Source organism: Syngnathus typhle, linkage group LG2 (genome assembly GCF_033458585.1).
Source record: "Syngnathus typhle isolate RoL2023-S1 ecotype Sweden linkage group LG2, RoL_Styp_1.0, whole genome shotgun sequence".
NCBI lineage: Eukaryota > Metazoa > Chordata > Actinopteri > Syngnathiformes > Syngnathidae > Syngnathus > Syngnathus typhle.
In genome coordinates this window covers 16778955-16805459 of record NC_083739.1, presented here as the reverse complement: position 1 = coordinate 16805459, position 26505 = coordinate 16778955, and the positions used below count along the sequence as shown (strand labels likewise).

The 26505-nt window shown below is 39.8% G+C and overlaps 1 protein-coding gene across 1 annotated transcript; it reads left to right on the top strand.

Annotated features, from left to right (window-relative positions):
* The first annotated feature begins 14967 nt into the window (after window positions 1-14967).
* mapk13 (mitogen-activated protein kinase 13) lies at window positions 14968-26412 on the top strand. Its single transcript, XM_061267753.1, has 12 exons — window positions 14968-15215; window positions 16988-17117; window positions 17246-17304; window positions 19231-19336; window positions 19522-19551; window positions 20936-20983; window positions 21568-21682; window positions 22242-22313; window positions 22692-22771; window positions 24454-24532; window positions 24597-24770; window positions 25766-26412. The coding sequence occupies exons 1-12, from the start codon at window positions 15103-15105 to the stop codon at window positions 25849-25851; spliced, it is 1092 nt and encodes a 363-aa protein (XP_061123737.1). The 5' UTR covers window positions 14968-15102; the 3' UTR covers window positions 25852-26412.
* Window positions 26413-26505: the final 93 nt, after the last annotated feature.

Below are 26505 nucleotides of genomic sequence, written 5' to 3'. Positions count from 1 at the left end.
ACACTCAGTGAGCGCCATGATACTTTATGACCGCTTACAATGTACATTTGAATGGGTGCTGTTCCACTTTGTATGTCCTGTAGATAATTCAGATTGCATGATGCCAACTATCAAATTAATCACAGAGAAGCTGTTTCTGCTGACCATTGACTGAATGCTAATTCTAATAACAATGCTAAGAAAAATGCAACTTGGTTCTCCTACAGTATTTCTGGCACACTAAATTTTGAAATTGAATCTAAAATGACACTGGCAAAATGGCACTTATACAGCAGCGGTTCTCAAACATTTTGCATCCATGAACCCCGTACAGGAAATAAATCTTTCCAAGAAAAAGATGGCAATCACCCAAAATGATTTTTTTATAACATTTCAACCTAAAAATCTATGTTTTTTAATAGAAAGGAACTTATCCATTAAAATGAATATCACTAGCTAATGTACGAATGAATGTATGAACGATGATACACTATAATCATTTGAGAGTTTTTAATTGGCTCAAAGATAAGAGAGGAAGGAGACAGGAGTAATTGGTTTCTATTTTTTTGTTGTTGTTGCTGGGCCAGTCCCATATGTACGATTGGTGTAGGGTTTGTGTTTTGTATTGCGTATCGATTGCTAAGGAATGCTGCTGCTCTCTTAGTACGGTGGCAACTGCTGCAGATTGTCCAGTCAGACTGTCAAAATCGCACAATTTATACCCACAAAACAGAATTTAGTGAGTGTTGGATCATGCATTACGTGATAGCAAGACATGATGGATGTTCTACATTATGTTCTGTCCATGCTGTTTACGCCACTTGTGGTTTGGGAAATGTTGTCTTGTCAGTCAATGCAAGATGAGAGACCAAATTTCTAACGTGTCAGAATTCCAGTCGGTCCTCACATGACCGACCAGTCCAGAGAGCTACCAATCTTTCCTTACTTCACATGTACATGACATGCTTGACAATTATGAAACTTCAAAAGTGGGTCACCAAATCAAATTGGGGTTGAAATGAGCTTGACTCACATACTGTGGGCCCAGCTCATTTTTGATTGCTTTGTAAACTTTCAACTTTTCAGATAAAACTGCTCGACTCCAAATTGGGAAATTTGCCCATTTACACTCGGATTCTTTAAACTTCAATTTGGGTATGCATGAACATGTCTGCTGACAGGGTTGAATTTTTAGTCATTGCCAGATCCGTAACCAGAAAAGAGGATCTGGGGCGGCTCCTCAATAATGACACAGTGCATGATTGGTGTGCGCATGAACGATGGCAGTCGCAATGTATTTACAGTTCATGTCTGCACCTTTGTACGAAGCACTTAACAATACTCTCTTCCCTTCACACGCACGCATAAATCCAGGAATGGCGGAGGCTGCCGTGCAAAGTGCCATGCGGCTCATTATAGGAGCAGCCGAGAGTACAATGGCATGCTCAAGCATACTTTGATTTGTCCCTTGAGGATGGCAGTCTGGTTACGGGTTATGAATACAAAATGGACACTTTTCCTCTCTAGCTTGGTGCCATGTTGCCCTTGTCCTGGAATGATGCTCTGGCAAGAATTTAGTAGTCAACCACACAATGAATTAAACACTCCCCCCTTCATAACTACAAGTTGTGTGCGTGCCTCAGCATACTCCCAAAAACGAGGCAGGCATACAAAATGCTACATTTTCTGGCATAATTGAACAATCTGAAAGTAACCCCAAAAAGGTATTTTTCTCTCTTCTACATCTTCAAAAATGCAACTTTCGGACAATCTTGAAGAATGACTATATCTTAGGGCTCAGATAAATCAATATCAATTTGTATTGTGATGATTAACATCAACAAAAAATATTCAGCAAATAAGATTGTACATTAAGAGTGGCCACTACATGACTATTTTGTGACGTTGCCCCAACCTGGTCAATAAAAGTTACAAATATGAATAAACTGAAATCAACACATTCTTGCTTTTTGGATATTTAATATTCAATAGTTTGAGTTGTATCCACTTAAAATGACACTTTTACACACTAAATCTGACCCTCAATATAAGTGTGTGTGCGTGCATGTGTTATATTTGACTATTTTCAACGTATTACATTTTTCAAAAATCCCATAATGCATTGCCCACTTGTAATAATATTAGCGTATAGGAGCCGTGTGTGCAAATGCATAAATTGCCGCCTTGTTTGACATTTGGGTACTTTGTCATTGATGGAAATTTGCACGCTGTAATATCAACCATCACAACCCACCGACAGTTTAAATTTGTCCCACTGCTTCTAAAGCATGTGAGACTTGCATCGGTCGAGATCGAAGCAATGATGTACCACGCACATGTTCTATGAATGCCAAGCAGCCAGTCCCTCCATTGCTTCCCTCTTTTTTTTATATGATTTTGTAAGGAACCGCTTAGGTGTAATCCCATTATTTTCCTTCTCTCCTGCATCTTTCTATTCTTCTTGCTTCTGATATTGTCAAAGTGCCAAATTATTATGCCAGAGATAATCCCGATTTCCTTGCCCCGTCTTGGCCTCACCCTTCAAATACTTGTATTTTACAGGTTATAAGAGAAGAAAGAGCTCTTGCAAAATAGTGATGAAACCATACGGAGACTGAAATGCAGGAAAGGGCGGCGGGAAGGAGGAAGGAGGGGCTGCAAATGACTTCTTAGCAGAGCAGCGAGATGTGAAGGACAGACTGACGTGAGACAGTGTGGCGAGCAAACTAATGAGCAACACAGCTTCTGCCGAGCAAGAAAGGAGGGAGGAAAGACGACAGGGAGGGAGGGGAGCTGAAGCGGGAGGGATGAGATGATGGCAGAGAGAGAGTGGAGTGAAGTGCAGGGGAGGAGGAGAAATGATGGAGGGAAAACAATATTGAAAAGATGAAGTGAAAAGTCCCTCTCTGCTAAAGTGAAAGAAAAGAGGACGGGGGGGGGCAAAGACTGATATGAAAAATGACCTTTCACTGCAAGACTTTCTCATTTATCCTTTCCATGACAATGAACAATAAAATTAGTTGGGATGAGATATTGCATGGGCACATATTCACACAGGCAGCTCATATACCTTTCATCATTGTTGCAATATGACTTTCGAAGATTTCTATTTATTAAACTCAAAAGAAAGTTTGCCATAGAATGTCTGTTTCTTGTAATGCTGATGGGGGCTGGAGCAAATCCAAAGCAAATCCAGTCAAGGGGTTCTTCAAAGTCCAAAAATTAGAAATATTAATGTTCAGCATCATTTAAACATGGTGAATTTCAGAGAATTCTTCTACTCCGTGTAGTATATAACGTCCTGAAAATTATGATGATTTAATCATGAAATAAAGTGGCACACCGGTTAGCTCTGGTTAGCACGTCCACTTAACAGCTCAGAGATTGTGGGTTCGTTTCTGGCTTCGGTCTTCCTGTGTGGATGTTCTCTCGTGCCTGCGTGGGTTTCCTCTGGGTACTCCGGTTTCCTCCCACATTCCAAAGACATGCGTGGTCGGCCGATTGAACACTCCAAATTGCCCGTAGGTGTGATTGTGAGTGTGGATGCTTAATCATTCCTGTGTGACCTGCAATTTGATGGAAACCGGTTCCGCCTACTGCCTCATGACAGCTGGGATCGGCTCCAGCACGCCCACCAGGATAAAGCGGTACGAAAGATAAATGAATGAATGACTAATTATGAAATTATTATCTAACAAGTGGCTCATCTAACCACTTTCACTGTCATTGATAAGAACATGAAACAACATTTAATATCATTTAGCAATGCAACCACTTTAATACCCACATCTTGAAGATGAAAAACGTCACTTGTGTCACTTTCCACTTTATCTCTACTACGTCCTCCTCAGCTGCCACTGACAGTGATGTGATTACAAATGGCAAGAGCATCTTGGCTCTTACTATATAAATGTTTGATGGTTTCGATAAAATGGAAACTTCGTTAAACAACTTTGATGAGATCTTTTTTTTGGGGGGGGGGGGGGTAGTGGTGTGGGTGGGGACCGCCTTAATGCCCCAGATATTTCCCTGTGTTTGCCTACCTGAACAATATTAAAAGATCAGGCAGTCAGTTTTATTAAATTCATTAAAGTCATGGTGAAGTCAATAAAATGATAAACGACTCAATAAAATGCTGCATGTGGAAAGTAGGCTACAGAAAATTACAGTATTTTACAACATGTCACACAAGAATTTAGTAGAGACTCAGTATTGAAGCCCACACTTTTTATCCATGTGTTTTTGTGATCAAAACAAAATATTAAGCTATAAATTAACTGCCGAATAAAATTGCGTGATTGAAATAAAGATAAAGTGTTATTTGCAGATACAGAATCTTGGGCTTATAGCGATGTAGGGTTAGTGACGAAGGTAAGGGTAGGTCTCTGAAGTGGGTATTTAGTACAATACAGTGAAGCCCATCAAAATCGTAATTTGGCATTCACAAACTTATTTTTACTAGATTGGAGGAAATGGCAAAGAGAGCACAATGTCTACCTTGCTGGTAGAGGCTTGCTGACAAGATACAGTCAAGGCAGTGGCAGTGAAATGTGCCGGAGGCGGTCGCGGTCACAGACTTCTAATTTCCTTAGGTCAGCTTTACTCACTGGCCAAGATGGTGGAGATCACCGCTTGGTCAATCCTTGCCTTCATCCGTTGGGAGATCTCACAGAGGGACATGTGGGGCTATAATCGAACGAAGGCCGATCGGGCAAGATTGATCCGATGGTCAATCTTTACTGCTCTCCATTTGGTTCCCATGAAACAGGAGCCAAGGTACTTGAAAGAGTCATTGTCTTTCAGCGTCATTAAGTAAGATTGCAGGTCATTCAGTTGGCGGTTCTATGGTTGCCATGACCTATGTCATGACGAAATTGACGCCCATACCCGGTGAATGATAATGATGAGTGCCAATCTTCACACCAGTGGAGTTCCCCAGGGCATTACCTGTCTGCGATATCATTGTAGAGGTGACAATGCACAGCCTTCACTAACACCAGAGCAAACAGCAGTAACTGAGTTTAGCACTCAACGTCCAAACTCTGGTCCTGGTCAACTGATGGAACGCATGGATGAGCCTGAGTAGCTTGGACAGGATGCTGTCGGTTTGTATAATTTTCCGAAGCGAATCTCAGTCAACAGAGTTGAAGGCTGCAGTGAAGTGGACAAAAGATGGCAGAAGATGAAGATTTGTTTGACGGAGCCTCTGAAGTCGCCTTGGTTCAGCCTACAAAACTGGTCCCGTGCTGACTGAAACCGCTTCAACAGGATTACAGTTAAATCTTTAGTTGCAGAGTCAAGGTGACTGATTCTATGGTCGGTGTTGTTCTTCAGTTTTGTGAGCAACACCCAGGCCGACCGCAGATCCAGTTAAGTCATCGCTGTCAGGTTTTAGCAGCATGAGTTTGAGTTTGCCATCACGTCATCTGTCAGGCCCGCTCACCACCAACTACAAGTACTTCATTCGAGTGTTGAATTGAATTCTGCAGGTCTTTGTAGAAGTTGTCCTTGACTTGTTCAGCTGCATTCGACGTTGGCGCATATGTCAATCACCAAAATTTTACACTTGTATGACAGCTCATAAAATAGAAAAGACCGGTGCCTTCAGCCAACACCTGTCTCCCACTTCAAAAGGTGAGTACACTTTTTTTTCCCCCTTCATTTCATTCTTCAACAGTTTACATTTCTTTACACTTATGCATGACACCATCCATTCTCTGAGCTTCTTATTCTAACTAAGCGAGCGAGGGCTGGAGCCCTTCCTAGTTGATTTTAGGCAAGAGGTGTTGTACACCCTGAACTGGTCGCCAACTAGTCACAGGGCACGTATAAACAAACTGCCATTCACACTCCGGAATGTTAGAGTCTTCAATTAACCCAACATTTATGGGAATACCAGTAAGGCCACAACCCAGGTTTAAACCCTCAACCTTTGAACTGTCAGGCAAATACACAAACCAGATGTCCACCATGCTGCAGTGTTGAGAGTGTTGTCTACCAAAAGCTGCAATTAAAAGTGCATGGACACTGTTAATTAAATCCTAAAAGTAAATCTGTTACTGCCAAGGGCGTTTTGTACTTATTTATTTAGTATGTGGGTTTCACTATCTGCTTCTGTTCCACTAAATGCTTGTGGGCCTATTAAAAGAGACACTCAGCATAGTGCAAAATGTCAAGGGCAAAGCTAGCCTTAATGTGAAGTTCAACTAGCTGTGCTGTGCGCTCTCACACACAAAGAAGCTGGCATTTCACATGCAAAACGATTTGGCGCCTTCACCACAGTCTGGACAGAACTCTGTGTGTGATGACTATTATTTCTTTCATAACCACATTTTATATGTCGTATTTGATCCATTAACATCGATAACGAACGGACACCATAGTCTCTGTGGATGTGTGACAAGGATAAGTCACCATGATGCATTAGCGCACATTCAGCGTGCAGTACAAAAGCATAAGGCAGAACAACATGCATTACCATAAAATGACTAATGACTCTGTTGTCTACCTGTTCAAGAAAGGAATGTTTCCAGCTTTCTATGTGTGAGCCAATCTGTGTGGCAGTCACAAATGGTAATGCAATAATAGAAGAAGAGAGTGCAGGGAGGGAAACACACAGCAGTTCAATGATGTGTGTGGACACAGATTGCTTTATTTTATGTAAATTTTAACCTTTCTGCCAGTGCTGGCTATCAGACTTGTCGACAGAACGGTACATATGTGTCCTCCTGTTGGCGTGATGAGCGGGGAAGACGCAAGCTGTAGCTGTCACCACTGACTAATTACACTGCAAGCAAACGGTTGAGTCCTCTGTTTGGATTTGAACAGCCTCGGGAGACCGGGATGAGCGTCATTAATCTGATTTTCTTTTGCATGTGAGTCTCACGTGCATTTGTGAGATTGCAGAAAGCCATCAGTCATGCTTGAGATGCGAAGGACGGTCCTTATAATTACCAAAGTGTTGATGCGGTGATGAATGTCGACATTGTGGACATGTGGCAAGTTAAACCTCTTTTATATTGGAAGCTGCGGTAGACGATATTAAATAATGCTGACAACTGTGGAACAGCACTCTTCACTTCTATTCTCTTAACAGCATAGTCTCGATAGCCTGATTTGTATATCAAAGCAACCTTATTCCTACACCAATAATGGTGTTTTTTTTTATGTTTGCTCTGTCATTTTAACCTACTCCAGTCAACACTACTGCTCTTCTGTAGTCCTTTTGCACTATTTAGTTATTTTTATTGGGTATTTTTATAGCGTTTACTTTCCGTCACCCTTTATGGCTGTGATTCACAGCATTTAGTTCCACTGTATTTAATTATTTGGCATACATCAAATGTAGCGGTTGATGGAGCAGTAACTCTCATGATTTGTTTTGCACAGTTCATAAAGTACACATGATGGCCTTCCTGACTCAGTCGTTTTATTGAGCTGGGGTACTGGCCAGGAATAATAGGAAATATGTACATCAAATATGTGCATGAAATACATAAGATTACAACTTGCACAGTATGATGTGTGCTGTATCACAGATTTGGCCTTTACAAAGAAGGTTTCTGTTGGCAATGTCAGAGTGGATTTTTTTAATAAATTTATTTTCTGGTTGTAGTGCAGTGGTGTGGAGCTGCACTGCATCATACCAAAGAACAGAAATATTCTGAGTCTCAAGCAGGGTCCTTAATGGGCCCCCGACCACTGTAGCCACGCAGAGAAACTAAAAAAAAAAACATATTGTACTGATTTGATGAAAGAGGTGCTGTGAATTGCCTGTTACAGCGTTTTTGCTGTGATATTTATTGGAAAATTATAGCACCCCTAACAGACCTTTTATTCCTATTTGTTTATGATACCTCACATACAACTGCAAAGTGAAAGGTAGGTAGGTAGGTAGGTAGGTAGGTAGGTAGGTAGGTAGGTAGGTAGGTAGGTAGGTAGGTAGGTAGGTAGGTAGGTAGGTAGGTAGGTAGGTAGGTAGGTAGGTAGGTAGGTAGGTAGGTAGGTAGGTAGGTAGGTAGGTAGGTAGGTAGGTAGGTATTTTTTCATTTGTACAGAAAGAAAAGGGAAGGTTAACAACAAAAGTTGTGGTGGTGAGTAAAGGAGTCACCATCTTTAGCATTTAAGCTTTGGATGGCAAGTCATAGGTGGCTTTAGGTCATGTGGCACTAACACACTGGGCCGAGGAGAGCAACATACTTAGACAAGGACCAATGGACTGTGTATTTGAAGGAGAGAAAGAGCTTGAGCATGGTGGTTGCTGCAGGCGTTGGAAGACAGCCACTCTGGAGAATGAGAAGTAAAAAGGTTATATTTCCATTAGACATGTGTAGGAGTGTAGCAGTGTTGTCATCTACGGTGATGGTTCAAATTACATACACGTAACTATAGTTTCTTACACATTGACCATCAGAGATGGCTTTTTTTTCTGCCTTTTTACTGGCTTGCTCTTTGTCTGAAAGGCACCTACACTGGACTGGGGAGAGGAAGTCAACCTGAAAATGTGCCAGCTTCTGAAAAAGTAGGAGAACTTACAACCCAATATTAGTGGGGCGTATAATGTCGAGCATGTGTGGATTCAAGAAAAGCCAATGTAAATTCAAACTAGATCTATAACCATGAATTTTCAAAGTAAAAAAAATAGTCAAGCACATCTGGATGACAAGGTTAAATTATACTACTTGTATAAAAATTTACGTTAGTGGCAGTGATTAATTCCCATCTTCTCAGATTAATTTTAGGTATAAAAAGGTAAAATTAATTTTTATGCCCTGGTTCAAAATGATAAAATGCTGTTAGCTCATTAATGCTGACGTTTTTTTCCGACAGGTGGTTTATTGAATCTGTTAAGCACTGTGCTGTACATTACATACAAATAGCTGGATGCATGTCATGTGTCTGTGTCCTGTTGGATTGCTGATAGGCTTCGTGCACTGCTATATGGATTGACAGGTGACATCTTCTGAGCCACCGAACTGGACAGGCAAGGCGCATCACTGTCCCCTCACAGTCGGTCTGACACACAGCCAGAGCTACCATGACAGGCGTGAGTAACGCGTTTTAGCCTGGACACTAACAGCTTTGGACACGTGCATAACAGCACAAAAGATGTTCATCCAGCATGTGTATTTTCCATACTAATTAAAAGCAACACATCATGTTTTCACTGGTCTTCGTGGTGAGTAATAGCTCTTTTTTGTTTGTTTGTTTGTTTGTTTGTTTGTTTGTTTGTTTGTTTGTTTGTTTGTTTGTTTGGTTGGTTGGTTGGTTGGTTGGTTGGTTGGTTTAAAGCCAACACTCACAATAGATGTAATGTATTACTCAGATAATCAACCTATGATGTCAATTTTTAGAGCACAATCTTCTGCCAAGGTCCTAAAATTCTAATTTGGATCAGTACAAAATTGTACATCTCCTGTCTCCTAAATACTATGATGTCCAAAATTTGTCAGTAAGAATCATTAATTAGTTTATTAGACATTAAAAAAGAACACTATAATGAAAAGAAGTGCCATTCTGCCACTTGCTGTCGACTGAAATGACAATTGCCAGATTTGAGCTATGAAAAATTCCATGTTGAGCAACCTTCTTGATTGAGATAAATACATCAAACCACAAATTGTATATTTGTTTGATACTGACCTGAGTGACTTAATTGTCTTCCATGAGTTACAACTTGTTTTGCCGGAGGAAACAACCTGGTGCTTGAGGGAAGCATCAAACTGCAGTCTGTGCTCGCAAACAAGCTTGCCTCAATATATTTGGCTGTATACCTGGCTAACAAAAGATAAACCCCAGCTGATTAATAATAGACACAACTCTAGCTAAAATGAAAACTGCAATTCATCAGACTACCAAAACAAAACCAACATTTCAAGGAAAACGAGAAACAGACTCCTAATTCAAAATAAACAGACTCAAAATATCAACACCTAGCCAATACCCACAAACCTGACTGCCCAAACCAAGTTAAAAACAAATGTCAAAATGTATTCACCTCAAAGCTTCCATTTTTTACCAAGTTGATGTAAAATAACTAGAACTATACTTTATAGTTATACTATATACTAACTTCAATAGCCGATGCATTTACAAAGTATGGGAGCAACCTTTTGCACTTACTTTGATATTATTTTATGTTCAAGATACCACGTTAATTTCAGGAAACATTACATATTTGAAGAAATTTCAATTGTACCATTTGTACTGTCCAAATGAAATCTGAACATCGATGGATCAAATATTCCTAAAGGGGAAGTCAGCCCCCAAATACTTGTTACAATAATATGGGTATGTGCCCCCAATAGTCTGAACACTGCATTCTGATTAATATTAAGTTTTTAGAAAATGAGTTAAGCAGCAAAATTCACCCAGTTTTATCTCAGGTCACAACCAACCACGGCTCAGCGTCAGAGAACTGGTCAGCTGGGATTGGTTCTGACCTGAGACCTGGCACCTGTGATGTCATTTTCAGGCGACAGCAAGTGGCAAAATGGCCACCCCTTAGATGGATAAAAAAAGGTGGATTTGGCCTGTTTAATTCATATTCAAATGAAACATTGATCATAACACTGTGTTTTGTCGAGTTGGACTGCACAGAGCATATTCCAAAGAAAACTTTTGCGTTGACTTCCCCTTTAAAAGAAACAACATAATTGATGCAGTGGCGGTCCACCTTAGCAGCCTAACAGCACTGTGCACAGTTTATATAGGCCTACAATCCAATGTATTGTTGACTTTACAAGAGTTGGACAACTTTGTGCACTATCACCGCCCTACATCATCATGAGTAATTTCAATGGGCACAGCCCTCGCTAGGGAGGCACCAGCTTAGATGCCAAAGGCAGGATTCTTGAGGATGTTATCACCAACAATGCCTTACCCCTATGAAAAGATAACGCTTACATTTATTTCCACGCTGGACCTACTCTTAATTTCCAACCCCAAAACTCAATCGGCAACTTGGAGGAAACAATGTGCTGCCTCGGCTAGATCCAATGTAATTAAAATAATTACAATAATATTTACTCTGGGCAACACAAGCCACTCTTTTGATAGGCATGACATTTCATTGTTCCTTGCACAGATTCCAGACACCCTGTGATGGATGCAGCAAAGCGATGTCAGAACATTGGCAAGCCAAGCCTCCTTAATGTGTTTTTTTTTTGTATGCTTAATTTTTGCATTGGTAAATACAGCGCTGGGATCCATCCATCCATCCATTTTCTGAACCGCTTAGTCCCCACGGGCGTCGCGGGTGTGCTGGAGCCTATCTCAGCTGTCATCGGGCAGTAGGCGGGGGACACCCTGAACCGATTGCCAGCCAATCGCAGGGCACACAGAGACAAACAACCATCCGCACTCGCACTCACACCTAAGGACAATTTGGAGTCTTCAATCGGCATATCAAGCATGTTTTTGGGATGTGGGAGGAAACCGGAGTGCCCGGAGAAAACCCACGCGGGCCCGGGGAGAACCCGCACCCTCCTAACTGTGAGGCGGGCGTACTACCCAGCGCGCCAACGAGCCGCCTACAGCGCTGGGATGACTTACCAAAAATATATATATATTTTTCCATTTATTGCACATTTGTTGAAAGTTTTTTCGTGCTGGTTTTCTTTTTATCATCATAATATATTGCCTTGAAGGTTTCTCCATAAAAATCCTTTATTTACTGTAATTATGACTTTACGACTGTGTCCGCAAGGTAGGGAATCAGACTACATGTGTTCTTTGCCATCATAGGAACAGAACAGAGAGTCTGCGGTACATTCTGTTACTTTTTGTACAAAATCCTATCAAATTATGATTTAAACAAGATATTGAATTTACAGCACTGACCAACACAGAGTATCGCCTCAAATAGTGGCCTGTGCTTTGCTCCCCTAATTAACCCCCAGATGTGTCCTAAATAAATCCCATACCTCAAATAGATGCGGGTTGGGTTTTTTTTGCAAAAATGGCTGTAATTACCTTCACAATGATGGATACCACCATATTGTGTGGCAGACATCATTACTGGATGTTGCCTGCAGAGCAATGTGCTATCTTTAAAGCTGAAATGAATGGTGGGATTCAAAGAGACCGCTGCTGTCTACAGTGCAGAGCAATCTGCAACAGCTTCCAAACTTTTCAACATTGGCCAGAGAAAATAGAGAATAAACACCTTACCCCTAATAGAACTACATTCCACAGCAACTGACAAAAATAATTGGGATTTGACAGTACTCAACAGTACCCCTCTCTTATATACAATAAGATGGTGTTGGCTGTACTGTCCTTGTGGAAATGGGACCAATGGGAAAATGTTAATGCCACTATCTTCTGGTGGAGGCTCATAGGACAAAAAAACATGAATATTTCTTAAGAAAAAGTCTTTGGGCTCCCATTATTGGTATCATAATCAGTAATCATTTGCATTCCAGGCATGGATAGTCTGAAGCGCTGAGGGCCGAAGAAATGGTGGGTGCCACAAACTAGGAAAAGTAGTGCAATACTCTTGTCTTAGCATCTGATGTGCATGTGGAGTTGTTTGTGTTTCTTCATTTTTCTATTCCAATGGTTTGATAATGACTGCACTTAGTTATTGCAGTCACTCAAGGGCCAACTCATTTATGTGTTCAGTTTCTACTCTACAGTGGTTTAAATCGTGTGAAAGCATGTCTTGAAGGAAAATTTGGTGAGTTCAGACTTCAAGCATTTACTACTGTGTGTCAATCTCTTTATCTGCCCTACGATTGACTGACTAGTGATAACCTGTCGAGGGTGTAGTCTGCTTTTTACCTGAAGTCAGGCTCCAGCTGGACAAGACATTCAAATTCATTTATACACAATAGTTTGGAAACAGACTCATTACTCTGTATCAAATTGCAAAATAAAAAGAAGAAAAACGATTATAATGTGCAGCAGCAATCGTCATACTGTCCCGTCCTGGTGGTGAAGGTGATACAGTACTTGAGAGTACATGCGTCGTCTCTTGGAGGCTAAGCGTATGGGTGGTCGAAAGCAGACATTGTCCCCGGTGGCAGCTTTTAAATGGAATAGATTTTTTTCTACATCCTAGCCAAGGCTGCCGGGAAGGTCGCTTCATTAATCAAAGCCAAATGCCAATGTCTGCCCATCTCTGTCCTTAACCCAGCAACAGATAACGTAATTCGTTGGTACTAATAATTAATTGTCCGCCGGGACGGATGGATAGAGAGTATCATTATGTTGGGAAACGTTAATTACCACATAAAGACTCATTAGGTTAATGCCATTGTGCACTCCAGAGGCAAAGGACTGTCTTTTTCAGATTTTGGCCTTTTGGGGATCTCTGTTTTCCCATTGCAAAGCACCAGCAGGGTCCATCATTGTGCCAGCCCACTTTCTGTGCTGACTCAGTGTTAGAAAATGTCAAGTCAAATTTTGCTTGAGAGGATTTTGGCAAATGGGTTGAAGCGGAGGGAACGACGAAGAAAGACACACAGCTGGGGTTGTGGTGCATACACACATTTGTTACGTGTGTTTGTCTTGAGCCACACGCATACCACCAGTCACGCATGGACTTTGCACCACAGGCACATTCAAAGGACATGTCATAATGTTTTACTATCTGACAATCTGTGTTGTATGATGGAAAGGGAGTGGAGGGGGATGCATTGTAGCCCCTAGAGTTTTCACTTGACTAGTGTTGTGGTGTGACGTGTTCGCCAAAATAAATGTCACAACATACGAGGACAGGATTCAAATGCCTGGGAATATGCCTTGAAAGGCGCCTTATAAATAAAGTTTATTATTATTATTATTATTATTATTATTATTATTATTATTATTATTATTATTATTATTATTATTATTATTATTATTATTATTATTATCATTATTATTAATCCTGAACAGAGGATGTGATGTTGTTATTGTTATGATTATTTTATGTAGTTATTTTTCATTTGCTTATCACAAAGTCAGTAAACCTAGTTAAAGATTATGACACTTTTGGGTCTGACTAAGTTATTTTATAAATATCGTTTTGTGTAATAAGACCAAGTGAAGACAATCAGTGTACACAGTACATGCATACAAGCACTTTGACTGGCGCAGACGCAAAAACAACTCAACAAAACGCTAGCGCCCTCTCGTGGTACAATCTGAACTATCTGTAGTTGGATCTCGTGATAGCATTCAGTTTACTTCTGGTTGTTTTCTTTAAATAATATATTTATGAACTTCAATTAAAGTTATAAAGGCGGTATGTTTGCATGATTGCATAAATCCATTTCTCCATCCTTCATCTGTACTGTCCGCTTTTAGGCAATCCCTCACCAAAAAAAGCAGTAGCACAGCGTAAGAGCACAATAACTTGGCGAAATTGTTGTATTAAACAGGAAGCTATATGCAAAATCTTGAGCTGCCTGTCTTAAAATCTCAAATATAATGTTTTCAGACATTCTGAGCATTCATTATGATTTTCCATAGCCATTTGAAATTTGTGTGCTCCACATTTGGTTTTGCTGATTTTATAAAACTGCCGATAAAATGCAAAGTGTCTTTCTGCCTCCACACTTTGGCACTAGGAAATAATTGTTTTATTTCTGTACAATATTGGATTCTCTGAACGCACATTGTATTTGAAAAATGTGTTTCTTAAATGTTGTATTTGTTGTTGAGTGACACTTTAGATCATAATTTTATTTAAGTTTTAAAATACATAAAATATGTATAAAATAAATGCAACGGAGGGAGAATTTTTTATTTTCTTTTATTTTGAAAAGAAATCTGAAAACTACCTGGGGAAAATTGTCGTTCGGTGATCATTTTGGGCAGTCTGTTTATTTTAGTGAAAAAATGACATCCAGACACGACAAGGGGGAAACAGTATTTAATATTATCTGAATATTTTTAGTATTTTCCATTTGATGCAAAAAACATAAATAAATAGGCAGTAGTACGCATCGCAAATCACTTTTGGGCAGTCCATTTCCGGTTATTATTTTGTGAACGGTACCAACCGGAGATGACGTTTGTTTTGCACTACTTCGCACTTGACCAATGTTTTGGCTTCACCTTTTCTTCTTAGCAATTGACAGGCGTTCATGTGAAAGAAGAAGTTGACGCTCCAACCTACGGCTTCTCCTCTTCGTCATGGAGGCTCGGGCGGGCTTCTGCCGCGAGGAAATCAACAGCACCGTGTGGGAGGTTCCGGAGAAGTACACCCATCTCAAGCAGATCGGAACCGGGGCATACGGTTCTGTTTGGTGCGTCGTTTTCTCATTCTAACTCTGGGGTGGTCTGAAGGAGTGAGTAGGTCTCAGTGGGAGGCTATGGGTTAGCGCCACTACACTCGCGTATCTGCGCGAGCACGCACACATGCAGGAAGCTATGGGCCTAGTTAGACTGGATTCATGCATGCACGCGCGCACACGCACACACAATTGGACATGCCTCCTGCAGCATCTAATTAGGGCCACAGGTCCACTATTACAGTTGTGTAGATGTGTGTATATACTCTCTCTCTCTCTCTCTCTCTCTCTTTCTTTCTTTCTTTCTTTCTTTCTTTCTTTCTTTCTTTCTTTCTTTCTTTCTTTCTTTCTTTCTTTCTTTCTTTCTTTCTTTCTTTCTTTCTTTCTTTCTTTCTTTCTTTCTTGTATATGTATTTGAGAGACAAGCTATCACACTAATCTTGCTGTGGATCAGAACATCCATCCATCCATTTTCTGTACTGCTTGTCCCCACGGGGGTCGCGGGTGTGGTGGAGCCTATCCCAGCAGTAGGCGGGGGACACACTGAACCGGTTGCCAGCCAATCACAGGTCACACAGAGACGAAAAGCCATCCGCACGTGGATCCGAATTTTTTTTGTTTTAATTGAAAGGAATAATGTGGCGCGTAGACTTTTTCAGCAAGAAGACACTAGATAATACGTGTAATGGACAGATTCTATTATGTTTTGTCCACCTGCTAACATCCAAGAGACTTATTTTCATGTGATTGCGGCATTGCTCATGGCCTTCAATTCGTTTTTTCCCCCACTGGCATTTCAGGTCAATGATGTTATCTCACAGGCCCAGTCTCAATATGTGTATCGCAAAGACGTGCAATATGTTTCACTCTTGAAATGTATCTTACTTTTATCAATTTGATGTGACCTTGAATGTGCATCACCATTCAACAGGAGAACAGTATTTTCTGGCATTAATAACACTAAATAAGTTTACAATATAAAATTGCTTGTTTTTAAAATTAATTAGATAAGATTACATTAAACCTGCTTTTTCTGTTGCATTATTTTTTTCATGAGATACAAATTAGTACAAAAAAGTACTTGTTACATTTACACACAATAATATTGATATTCCAATATTCAACACTCTTACAGTATCAACCTACTACTAAAAACAGGTTACTTACTATACTGCAAATAATAATAATAAAATAATAATTGCAGGCTCTGATGTATACTTTATGAATTACAGTGACTGAGAAAATAAAAATGAGCATGAGGATTTTGTCATTTTATTCCAAAATAACATTTCAGAATTAAAAATTATGAATTTCTCTTAGGGAGTAAAATTGGTATGCTAGATTTTTTTTTCCCTTTTATAATGACTGCTGATTGTACGTGACTGCAATGCCTACATGAGTGTGTCTCTCTCTTGCAAATGTGTTGGTGGATGGCCCTGCAAATAGCCCAACAAGCTTTTCCACCCACAAACTGCTGCCCTCCAGATCACTGCAAACATTAGCAACCTGTTACTTGGCTTTACTGAAAACAGAAAGATAGGCAACCTCTCATGTTCATATTTGAAAGAACATTCTTGTTCCTGCTGAAATACAATTGAGCATCAATTAACCATTAATATTTAATTGTGTAAAAATAAAAATCATGCTGTCCAATGTTGTACACCCTGAAGGCCTAAAGCTAGGACTGAACTCAAGACCTGCTGCTCGCTTTGTGCTGACCAGTGGCCACTGGCAAATGCAAACTAAGACTGCAGTCTAATTACATCTTGTTCCATTATTCACCACAGCTCCGCAACAAATGAGAAGACTAAAGAGAGAGTGGCCATCAAGAAACTCCACAGGCCCTTCCAGTCAGAGATCTTTGCTAAAAGGGCCTACCGGGAACTGCGGTTGCTCAAACACATGAAGCATGAAAATGTGAGTAGAATGAGACCAGCACACTTCCTTGAACAACATTAAAGATTTTCTCAATAGCAATTAACAGTTCAAGACACGTGGGTTCCCGATTTCCCTTTGCTCATCAGTTTTTTTTTCATTCCAACTAGGTGATAGGCCTTCTTGATGTGTTTACACCTGTTTCAAGCCTTGATGACTTTCAGGATTTGTGAGTATTTTCTGGCTCATCTACAAACCCTCCAGGCAGTGTTAAGTCCTGGGCTGCTAAATACTTATAGGAAAGCTCACATTTGTCTAAGTATTTTATGTTTCTTTGTAACGTAATGGAATGCTGACATTTTTACACAATGGTTCTGTTCAGTTCAATTTGGCATCTGTTCAATTTGATCTAATGTCTTAGACATTAGGACATTTAAAAAAGACTACAATAATTGAATAGCAGCACGGTCGTGGTTATCATGTTTGCTTGCAGTCAAGAGGCCCAAAGTTTGAATAAATATTTAATTCATACACACACACAGATAATTAATATACAGAAATAAACTACGTACGTTTACTACACTAACTCTGTTGGATGAGTACATTCCAAGCCCCCCACTTTCCTACAAGGTAGGATTTTTGGCTAAATGCTTGCATTGTTGGATGAAAGGCTTATTTGTTCTCCTTGACTTAACAGAAGGTTAAAGTGCAGTTTCAGTAGCTTTGGTAACAACAAGGTCTGAAAACAAATATCTTGGGATGAATATGGTGTTCAACATGATTGAGTTCAATGTTTGGTTTTTATATTCAAACAAGCAGCATGTCAAGACATCATTAGAAGAGATGGGGCAAGAATAGAAATGCAGACATTGTCTATTTCTATTCAAGCTAAGTCCATCTGTGATTGCACACTGAAAATGACTAAGTGGGCATGCAAACACCATGCCAATGTGTTTGTGTGTATGTTGCAGTGTCAGTTCTTTCTTCAAGTCCAGAACCTTGTCTGCCAGTATTACAAATGTGTAGCGTAAATAGGGGGTCACTCAGTAATTAATAGCGGCTTGTGAGGAAAGCCTGTATTATTCCCGCTCGCCTCTAGGAGCACCATGTCAAGTTTGACTTGTTAGACAGAAAATTATGAAAAAGCTCAATAAATCAATCTTAGAATTTAAGGGGGTGTTACGATAAAATTAATTCTGAATTCTTTTAGAGTTTAATATTAATATGTAATATCACTTCCCGCTCAACGTCTGGATATGGACGATGTTTAACTACTGCTAATAAGGCACACAGGGCACAAGATTCTAGTATTCTAAGACAAGCCTAAAAGAATGAAAGAGTGCTCTGGATAGCCGGTTTGTCACTGCTAACCTGCCGAATGCGTGGTGGTCGATGACAGAGGGTCCCAAAACTCAAGCTGATTAGAGTTCCGAGGAGTCAGGAAATGAGAGGGCTTTCAGGAAAGCGTGATGAGAGAAAATGTAACTTTGATCTCAAAACAGGCAGCGAGTCAGTGACTTCCCACAGCTCAAGTTTCAAGCAAGAACAAATTATTTTGTTTACAGTTAGATTTGAGTCTATTCAACTGTTCTGTTAAAACCTTTGTGCATTTTACCATTTTTACTTTGCATCAAAGAATGGATTTACCTAGCTGGGAACATCACATTTAAAACCCAGGATATCAGGAAATTGATTATTAGCATGGCCTAGCGGATTCACCTATACGTTCCAATATATTGCCTTTCAATGAACGTTTGCTGAGTAAACAGCAGAGAAAGGTGTCGCTGCAGTTTTCTCGGCCATCTTTAGGGGTGAGGCTTGGTCAAGCAGTGCTAAGTTTGTCTGCCCCTGTTTGAATCTCAGTTCAAACATTTTACAATAATGTCGTCTTTGCCTATGCCCTGCAAAATGGCTGGGAATGGGGAATTAACATAATCAACATGTTTCATACTCAGACACTTATCTCCGTGATGAAATCATGCTAATGTGCAAAGGTGGAAATGTGCCGTGGACTTTAAAAGCTTCATTTTATGATGGATTAGTGAGTCAGCAAATCTGTATGTGATGGCATAGTCTGATGGCAGGGCTGTTGAGGTCCTTGCCTTTCCATCTGCCTGGGTATCATCAACATGAGTATCTTTTGTGCTTTTCTCAGCTACCTGGTGATGCCTTACATGTTTACTGACCTGTCAAAGGTGCGAGGCCATCTCTCTGAAGACAAAGTCCAGTTTCTCGTTTACCAAATGCTCTGTGGACTCAGGGTAAGCTTGAAGGCCTATTTATAGTGTGTGATAAAACTACATATTTTGTTGCTGTTGTTTTTTGTTGCTCATAAGATTCAAAACAAAACAAATACAATGACTGTAAAATATATTTGTTTATTTTAAAAAATGTTTTATGAAGAAAAGAAAATATTGTGCTATCTGTCCTGTGTACTTTTCCACAGTACATTCACAAGGCTGGAATCATTCATAGGGTAAGTACAAGGATAGTCTTCTTGCATTTGAGTATTGATTGAAACTAATTAGCAGGTTAACAGGTTAGTGCTTTGTGCTCCTTGTTTTTCTGACTCACACTGCCTACGGCTGAGTTGCAAAAACACATGGGAGCGTTTCAATTCATTGTCATTGAGTCAGCTCAAACTGCACCTGCACCGACAGGTAGTATGAGCTAACTCAAGCCTGTCTGGAGTTGTCAGGCCACACCCTTCATCTCCATTTCTAACACCCCCGGGTGCATGTGTGGAGCTTAAACTGTCTAAAAAAAAAAAAAAGTAGAAGTAGCCTCTTGCTTCACTCCTTCCCAATCAGACTTTCCGAACAGATTTTTCCGTGAGCTTCTAATTACTGCTTTTAGTATATCGTTCTTCAATTATGTTTATCATTTCAGGTAGTAAACAAAACTTCATACCATCGACGATTTGAGACTTAAGCAGCTGCACATCTGCTGGCTGTAGTCAAGTAGTGCACTCAGTATTACCTAAAATTGAGTCTGATGAGGGAAGAACTAAATAAGTGTCAATATCAAATTGAAAACAAAGAAGCAAAATTACTGCTAGTTCCACATCGAAATATGCACATCAGAAATATGTTCAAGAATGTTTAATTGACACAAAATATGACCTCAAGACTTATAAACCACTCTACCATATACTAATAACTAATATACTCAAGTGAGCCACCTTGTACTTTGTCCAAATGAAAGGTATATACTCTACCTCAAGTACTGTATGTTAATTTTTTTTTATCAGCATGCGGTGTGTACAAACTTCCCAATTCCAATGAAATGGGACAGTGCGTAAAGTGTAAATAAAAATAGATTACAATGAATTTGCGCTTCATAATGCACCACACATTTTCAATAAGAGACGTGTCTGGACTGCTGGCAGGCCAGTCAAGTATTTGCAGTCTTGTACCACGAAGCCAGGCTATTGTAACTTGTGCAGAATGTGGTTTGGCATCATCTTGCTGAAATGAGCATTGGATGTCCCTAAAAATGACGTACCAACAATTGTTGCTCCAGATTTGCTGGATTTTGAACTTTGCGCTGGTAACAATTCAGATTTCAGGAGGATACAACATCCATGATTTCCAATGATGAGCTTGGGCCCAGAGATGGCTTTGGTTTTTGCATGGTAGAGTTTTAATTTGCATTTGTAGATGCAGCAACCAACTGTAAACTGACAAGGGTTTTCTGAAGTGCTCCTGGGCCCATGCGGCGATAACATTTTTGAAATGTAGTAAGCCTTTGGGATCGAAAAGCCTCCCAAGTACAAATGACTTAAAGCAATTTCGCTTCTTAGTGTAAACTCAAATATCTGGTGTATAACTAACCTTCACATATCTAATTCTCGAATACAGGATCTCAAACCTGGAAACTTGGCTGTGAACCAAGACTGTGAGCTGAAGGTTTGTATTTGGAATGATTACAACGTCGCCTTCAATCAATGCTTTTGTATGAAATAATGTGAACAAAATTGCCACTACATCAAACAGTAGCAAGAAAGTTAACTTTTGCACAGAAGCTCACACTAACCAAAGTGTCCTGGCTGGTCTATCAGTATTGCAGACTGTGACGTAGTGTGTATTTTGCTACATCCACTCATCCATCCACATTGAGTATGAGAACAAACTTCAGCGCACAAAGCTCCATTCAATATGCTACATTTAAGATGATACATTGCGGTATTTCTAAACGTATTTCCACCACTCGTATTACGGACTACTCAAGACAGTAATCCAAGGTCACCATGTGAACAACAGAGATAGCAGTCGTATTACACACCAGTATAGGGGCCACTTGATTTTGCAGCTGTTATTTCAAAGGTCAAAGAATTCCAGCTTGCACAGTGAGGTGCAGGCTGTAACACAATCACGACAGCACAGCACATATCTGCTTATATTCAAAGAGAATATTTGAATTACTTCCAGTGGTTGTTTTGTTTTACTTTCGGGTTTTTAACATTTTTGATTGAGATGATCCGCCTTTACAGATTCTGGACTTCGGGCTAGCTCGCAGCACTGACGCCGAGATGACGGGCTATGTGGTAACCCGTTGGTATCGGGCGCCCGAGGTCATTCTCAACTGGATGCACTACACACAGACTGGCAAGATAACCGTAGCTATTAACATTCTCGTCCTTGTTGTTGTCTCAGTGCTCAGTCAATTGGATCGTCTGGGATCTTTGAGTTTCTGATGTGCAAACATTGTGGCTCCACGTAAAGGAATGACTTGTGTTTTGGACATGAGTTCTGTGGCGCATCACGGGTCTTTTTGCAATTCTATCACACTGACGAGAAAAATGCATTTGAGTTGCCATCAGTGTCACTCCGGCAGTGAATCTGTCAGTGAAGACAGATGGTTCTGACAGCAGACTGTTGACGAGTGATAATGCTGAGACTCTGTCACTTTGCTGCCAATTGCAATTACAGGCCTTTCCGAAGGATTTATGCTTCTTCAGAGAATAGTGTTTTCTGCTAAGCCTCCATTGTATCGTATTGTCATCCCGCCTCACGATGAGGAACAGCACAATAGTTTCTCCTCACCATTGAAACCTTGTAGCCTACATACGTACTTCATTTCCGCGTATTTTAGGAGCACTGAGTCAATGATGTCACAGATGTGTTTCTCCTCACTCACATTTGTCTCCTGTGTCGTTTATTCTAGTGGACATCTGGTCTGTGGGCTGCATCATGGCCGAGATGATCAACGGAAAAACCCTTTTCAAAGGGAAAGACTGTATCCTTTTGCCTGCACTCAAATCTATCATTGAGCTAGTGATGATCATATTAGTGTGCATGAGTCTCAGTACAATCTAGTTTGACACCAAAAGGCTCTAAAGGTTCACTTTATCAATTTTATTGAACCTTTAAAGTAACAATGATTTTTTTGAGGCCATCACTGCAATCCTGTGACTGCACTCTAAGATTTTAAGATGTCCTGATGTCTCAGCTCCTTCCACAAATGTTCAATATAAAATCTTCAGGGCTCATAGAAAACCACTTGGGGCATTAATATTGCCATAATTTCAACTAATTGAACGTACCTATCGCATGTGTATATGTTGCTTGGACGCCTTTCTCAGCCGGCCTAAGCAAGCCTTGACTTTATTACCAGACATGGACCAGCTGACACAGATCATGAAAGTTACCGGAGTGCCTGAACCAGAATTTATACAGAAACTAGACAGCAAAGAGGTACTACAATCTGCTACAGCATAAAATTTAATTGGGAACATAACATGGAACAATTAATTTTTATGTATTACGTCCAACTTTGTGGGAGTGCCTGCCAACAACTGCAAAATCAAACAACCAAGTAATTCTGGCTCTTTCTGAAAATGTGCCTGCAAGCAAGCTGTTCTAAACTTCCACCCCACTGTTGGTGTCTTAATTAACAGCACCCACAGAGTTTCTCAGCCACCGATTTGACAGATAAACTGGACGAAGTTCCAGAGCGGAAAAAAAAAAAAAAACACTTTGACGTGGCAGCTGAAGCACAATTATCTCAACACTGAAAGGAACTGAAAAGTTGCCACAGACAACGTTACATAGCAGTGTTACCGACATTAAGCTTCTGAAAATATAATTAAATTATTAACATGAAAGGAGGGGGGGTAGGGGTTTTTTTGCACAAATAAATCTTTATGGAATCAATCCTATTGATTATTCTATCCATTACTCGCGTAATCGCCCACCCCACATCATGCACACACCCTGCCGAGTTGACTTTCTTTGGGGGAATAATTTGCCAAGGTTTGTGTACGTATATTAACACTATTCTTACACTTACTTCAATGAGTTCTGTTGAATGCACAGATGAGCATTAACTGACAATACCTGTGTTCCATTCTCACTATGCGAGGCACTTGATTTATGCAGTACAGGGTTTTTGTGTTTGGCAATACGTCCATGCACCACATACTCACTTTAATTCCACACTCGGAGATCTTCTTCTGTCTGTAGAAGGAAGCAGTCGGTCGGTGCAAACATCCAATTCCACAAAAGAGGATTGGTTGTCAAGCTTAATAATAATAATAATAATAATAAATTATATTTATAACGCACTTTACATTTGGGGGAATCTCAAAGTGCTACATGGCAGATAAAAAACAAGAGCTTATGAAAAGCAGGCTTGCCATTAGCCCAGCAGAATGTGAGGCAGGGTGAGGCCTGGGGCACTGATGATGAAAGGAATGAAAGCCTGCCATGAATATGTCATTAAGACACTTGTAAACTATTTTAACGCATAAGAAAAAAAATGCATCAATCCCTCCATGAAGCCAACAGTAGCAACATAATTGTGAATAGTAACAGACAAGCATTGACAATGAATAATGAATGCTTTACTTTCAAACGTGTGAAATAAAGGCGAGCGCATGCGTGCGTGTGTTGTATGTACACAAGCACTATAGTGTATGTAGTGTGTAGCAAAGAAAGATGGCTTTATATTGGTAATGATTTATTAAATAATAGGACGTGTATTGACGTGAAAGATTGCACAAAAATACACAACTTTTAGTGAGCTGGGTATGAGTGCAGATATATTATTTACAGTTTGACTCAGAAGGAAAAAGCTTCATTTTTGCTTTAGTGCAAGACTGATGTCAGCCACTACTCCAATTTTCAGTCCTTAATAAAGGCCATATTCGCATAGTATCTGGGGACCACCACAATGTATTAAGCAAACTGGCGTGTTGGCTGGGCAATCGTATTGACTCAGCATTCTGAGAGAATTACAATTTTTTTATGTAACATACATTTCAGATTTTTCTGCTTCACCAATGCATCATGGGAATAATTGATAATCATGGTTCATATTTTTTCAGCTAATTCTACAAAATTGGTACATTTATTTTTTTTGTTTCATACAAAAACAGGCAAAAAATTATGTGAAGGCCCTTCCTCGCTATCCCAGAAAAGACTTCTCAACATTGTTTCCTCGAGCCAGTGCAAACGGTGAGTTTGATTTAAATCAAACTTGTTCTTGCATGCACATTGCTGATAGTTTGATTGTTTGCAGGCATTGACCTTCTGGAGAAGATGCTGGTCCTGGACTGTGATGAGAGGCCCACAGCCGAACTGGCACTGGAGCACCCGTACTTTGACAGCCTCAGGGACCCAGATGACCTCCCTGAGCCCGAACCATACGATGACAGCCGCGACAATGTCAAGTTAACGCTCGAGGAGTGGAAGCGTAAGTCAAAACACTTAGCATATAACATTTTAAAAGAGAATATATCTGTAAAAGGGACCGTTGAACCTTAGTAAGACGATCCAACATGTTTTTATTTTTGGAAATAACAGTTAGATACTGTTAAAAATGAAACGTAACCGCCCCACTCTGGATGGCAAACTGATGTGCTATTGTTTATCCATGACGTTACAAAAAAACAAGCTGTGCCAGTTTGACAGGGATTTTTTGTGTGTGTGTGTGAAATCCAGCTCATTTAACGAACTATGTAACAATTAGACAAACCATCCAACAAACAGTTATTTAGTACTTGCGGGACATAATGGTGGAGATATGATGCCACGGCATCAAACAGCTCCCAAAGTGCGCGGCGCTCGTCACCACAATGCTATTCACAGCCACCGTAGGCATTTTTGCATGGTATTTGGCGAGGCCCTTGTAAAAGTGCAGTACCGTATTATCTTCGATAAATGATAATTATGGCAAACTTGCCGATCTAAGGTTGAATTCTTATCACAGACTTATTTGATACAAAATTGGACACACACTGGTGTGTACCGGTACTCATTCTAGCAGCAGTGCAAAGTTTAATAGATTGTGAATCGTATATTTTGTGTGTATGTACATTGACAAATTTAATTGGCAGTCAGAGTTTTTTTAAAGCACAGTATGCCATTTAAAAATCTGATCGTGAAAGGACTCTCAAGGTGTATGGGGTGTATGGTGCTCATTCCCTATGGTTAGTACTTTAATCCTAAATCAGTTCTTTCCTCATTTCTTGGAAAATTGAACTTTGTAGGCAAACAGAATACATTTCTGTTTTATATTGGGTATTATAAAATGAAGATGGCAGAGGAGAATCTTTCTCTGTTCTTAGCATTAGAGCTGTTCAACAATTATAACAAGTGAATAATTGATGTTAAAACCACTCTTCGATGGTGCTCAGTAAAACCAGTGGACAGGATGGAAAATGAACAATGTTCTCTTCTGGCCTACAGGGTTATGTTTCAGAGAGGTGAAGAGCTTTGTGCCATTCCCTCGGCGAGACTCCAAGAGAAAAAACACGTTGACTATGACTCCCTGACTTGATAAAATGTCACGACATAAAAATGCTCATGTCCTAACTACTGCGCAGCCAACTGTGCCCTTGTATATTACAATTAAGGATTCCTGTTATTGCTTTTACTCTCATTGTTTTTACATTTCAAATTCTTTTTTTTAAACACTTTTGAGTCAAGTGTGGGTGTTTGTGCGAGAGACATTTCATGTTACTCATACAGTTGTTATCAATGGTTTGCCTGACAAATTCTATTAGTCTTTCCAAATAATTGTACTTGTGTGCCAACTTAGCAAAGCTAAATTCATCTCCATCACAAATGTAGTGAGTACATGAAATATTACTGTAATTGTCAGATTCATTATTTTTTAACATTGAATCTTAGTATATAATATATTCTTTTAGGCCGTATGTGATTTTTGTTCTCTTTGCTGTCTGATTGCACTTTATGACTTCGTACTTTTAAGCCAAACATGTGCCCTGGATGTTGCTATTTGTATGTGAAAAGAACAGATGCATTTGCATGTTTTTGTTCCAGAAATCAATACAGGCAAAGTAAATAAATAAAATTGAAACTAATTCACTAAATTGTGAAATAATGTACTATGTAATATGTAAAATATTTGAATGTGAAAATATAATCCTTAAACAATGTATTCATTTGGTTACAAACACATTTAA

Coding starts and splice junctions, on each gene's coding strand:
- mapk13 (XM_061267753.1), top strand. CDS start 15,103: ATGGAGGCTCGGGCGGGCTTCTGCCGCGAGGAAATCAACAGCACCGTG. Junction 19,552..20,935: donor AGGCTGGAATCATTCATAGG/GTAAGTACAAGG, acceptor TCTCGAATACAG/GATCTCAAACCTGGAAACTT. Junction 20,984..21,567: donor ACCAAGACTGTGAGCTGAAG/GTTTGTATTTGG, acceptor CCGCCTTTACAG/ATTCTGGACTTCGGGCTAGC.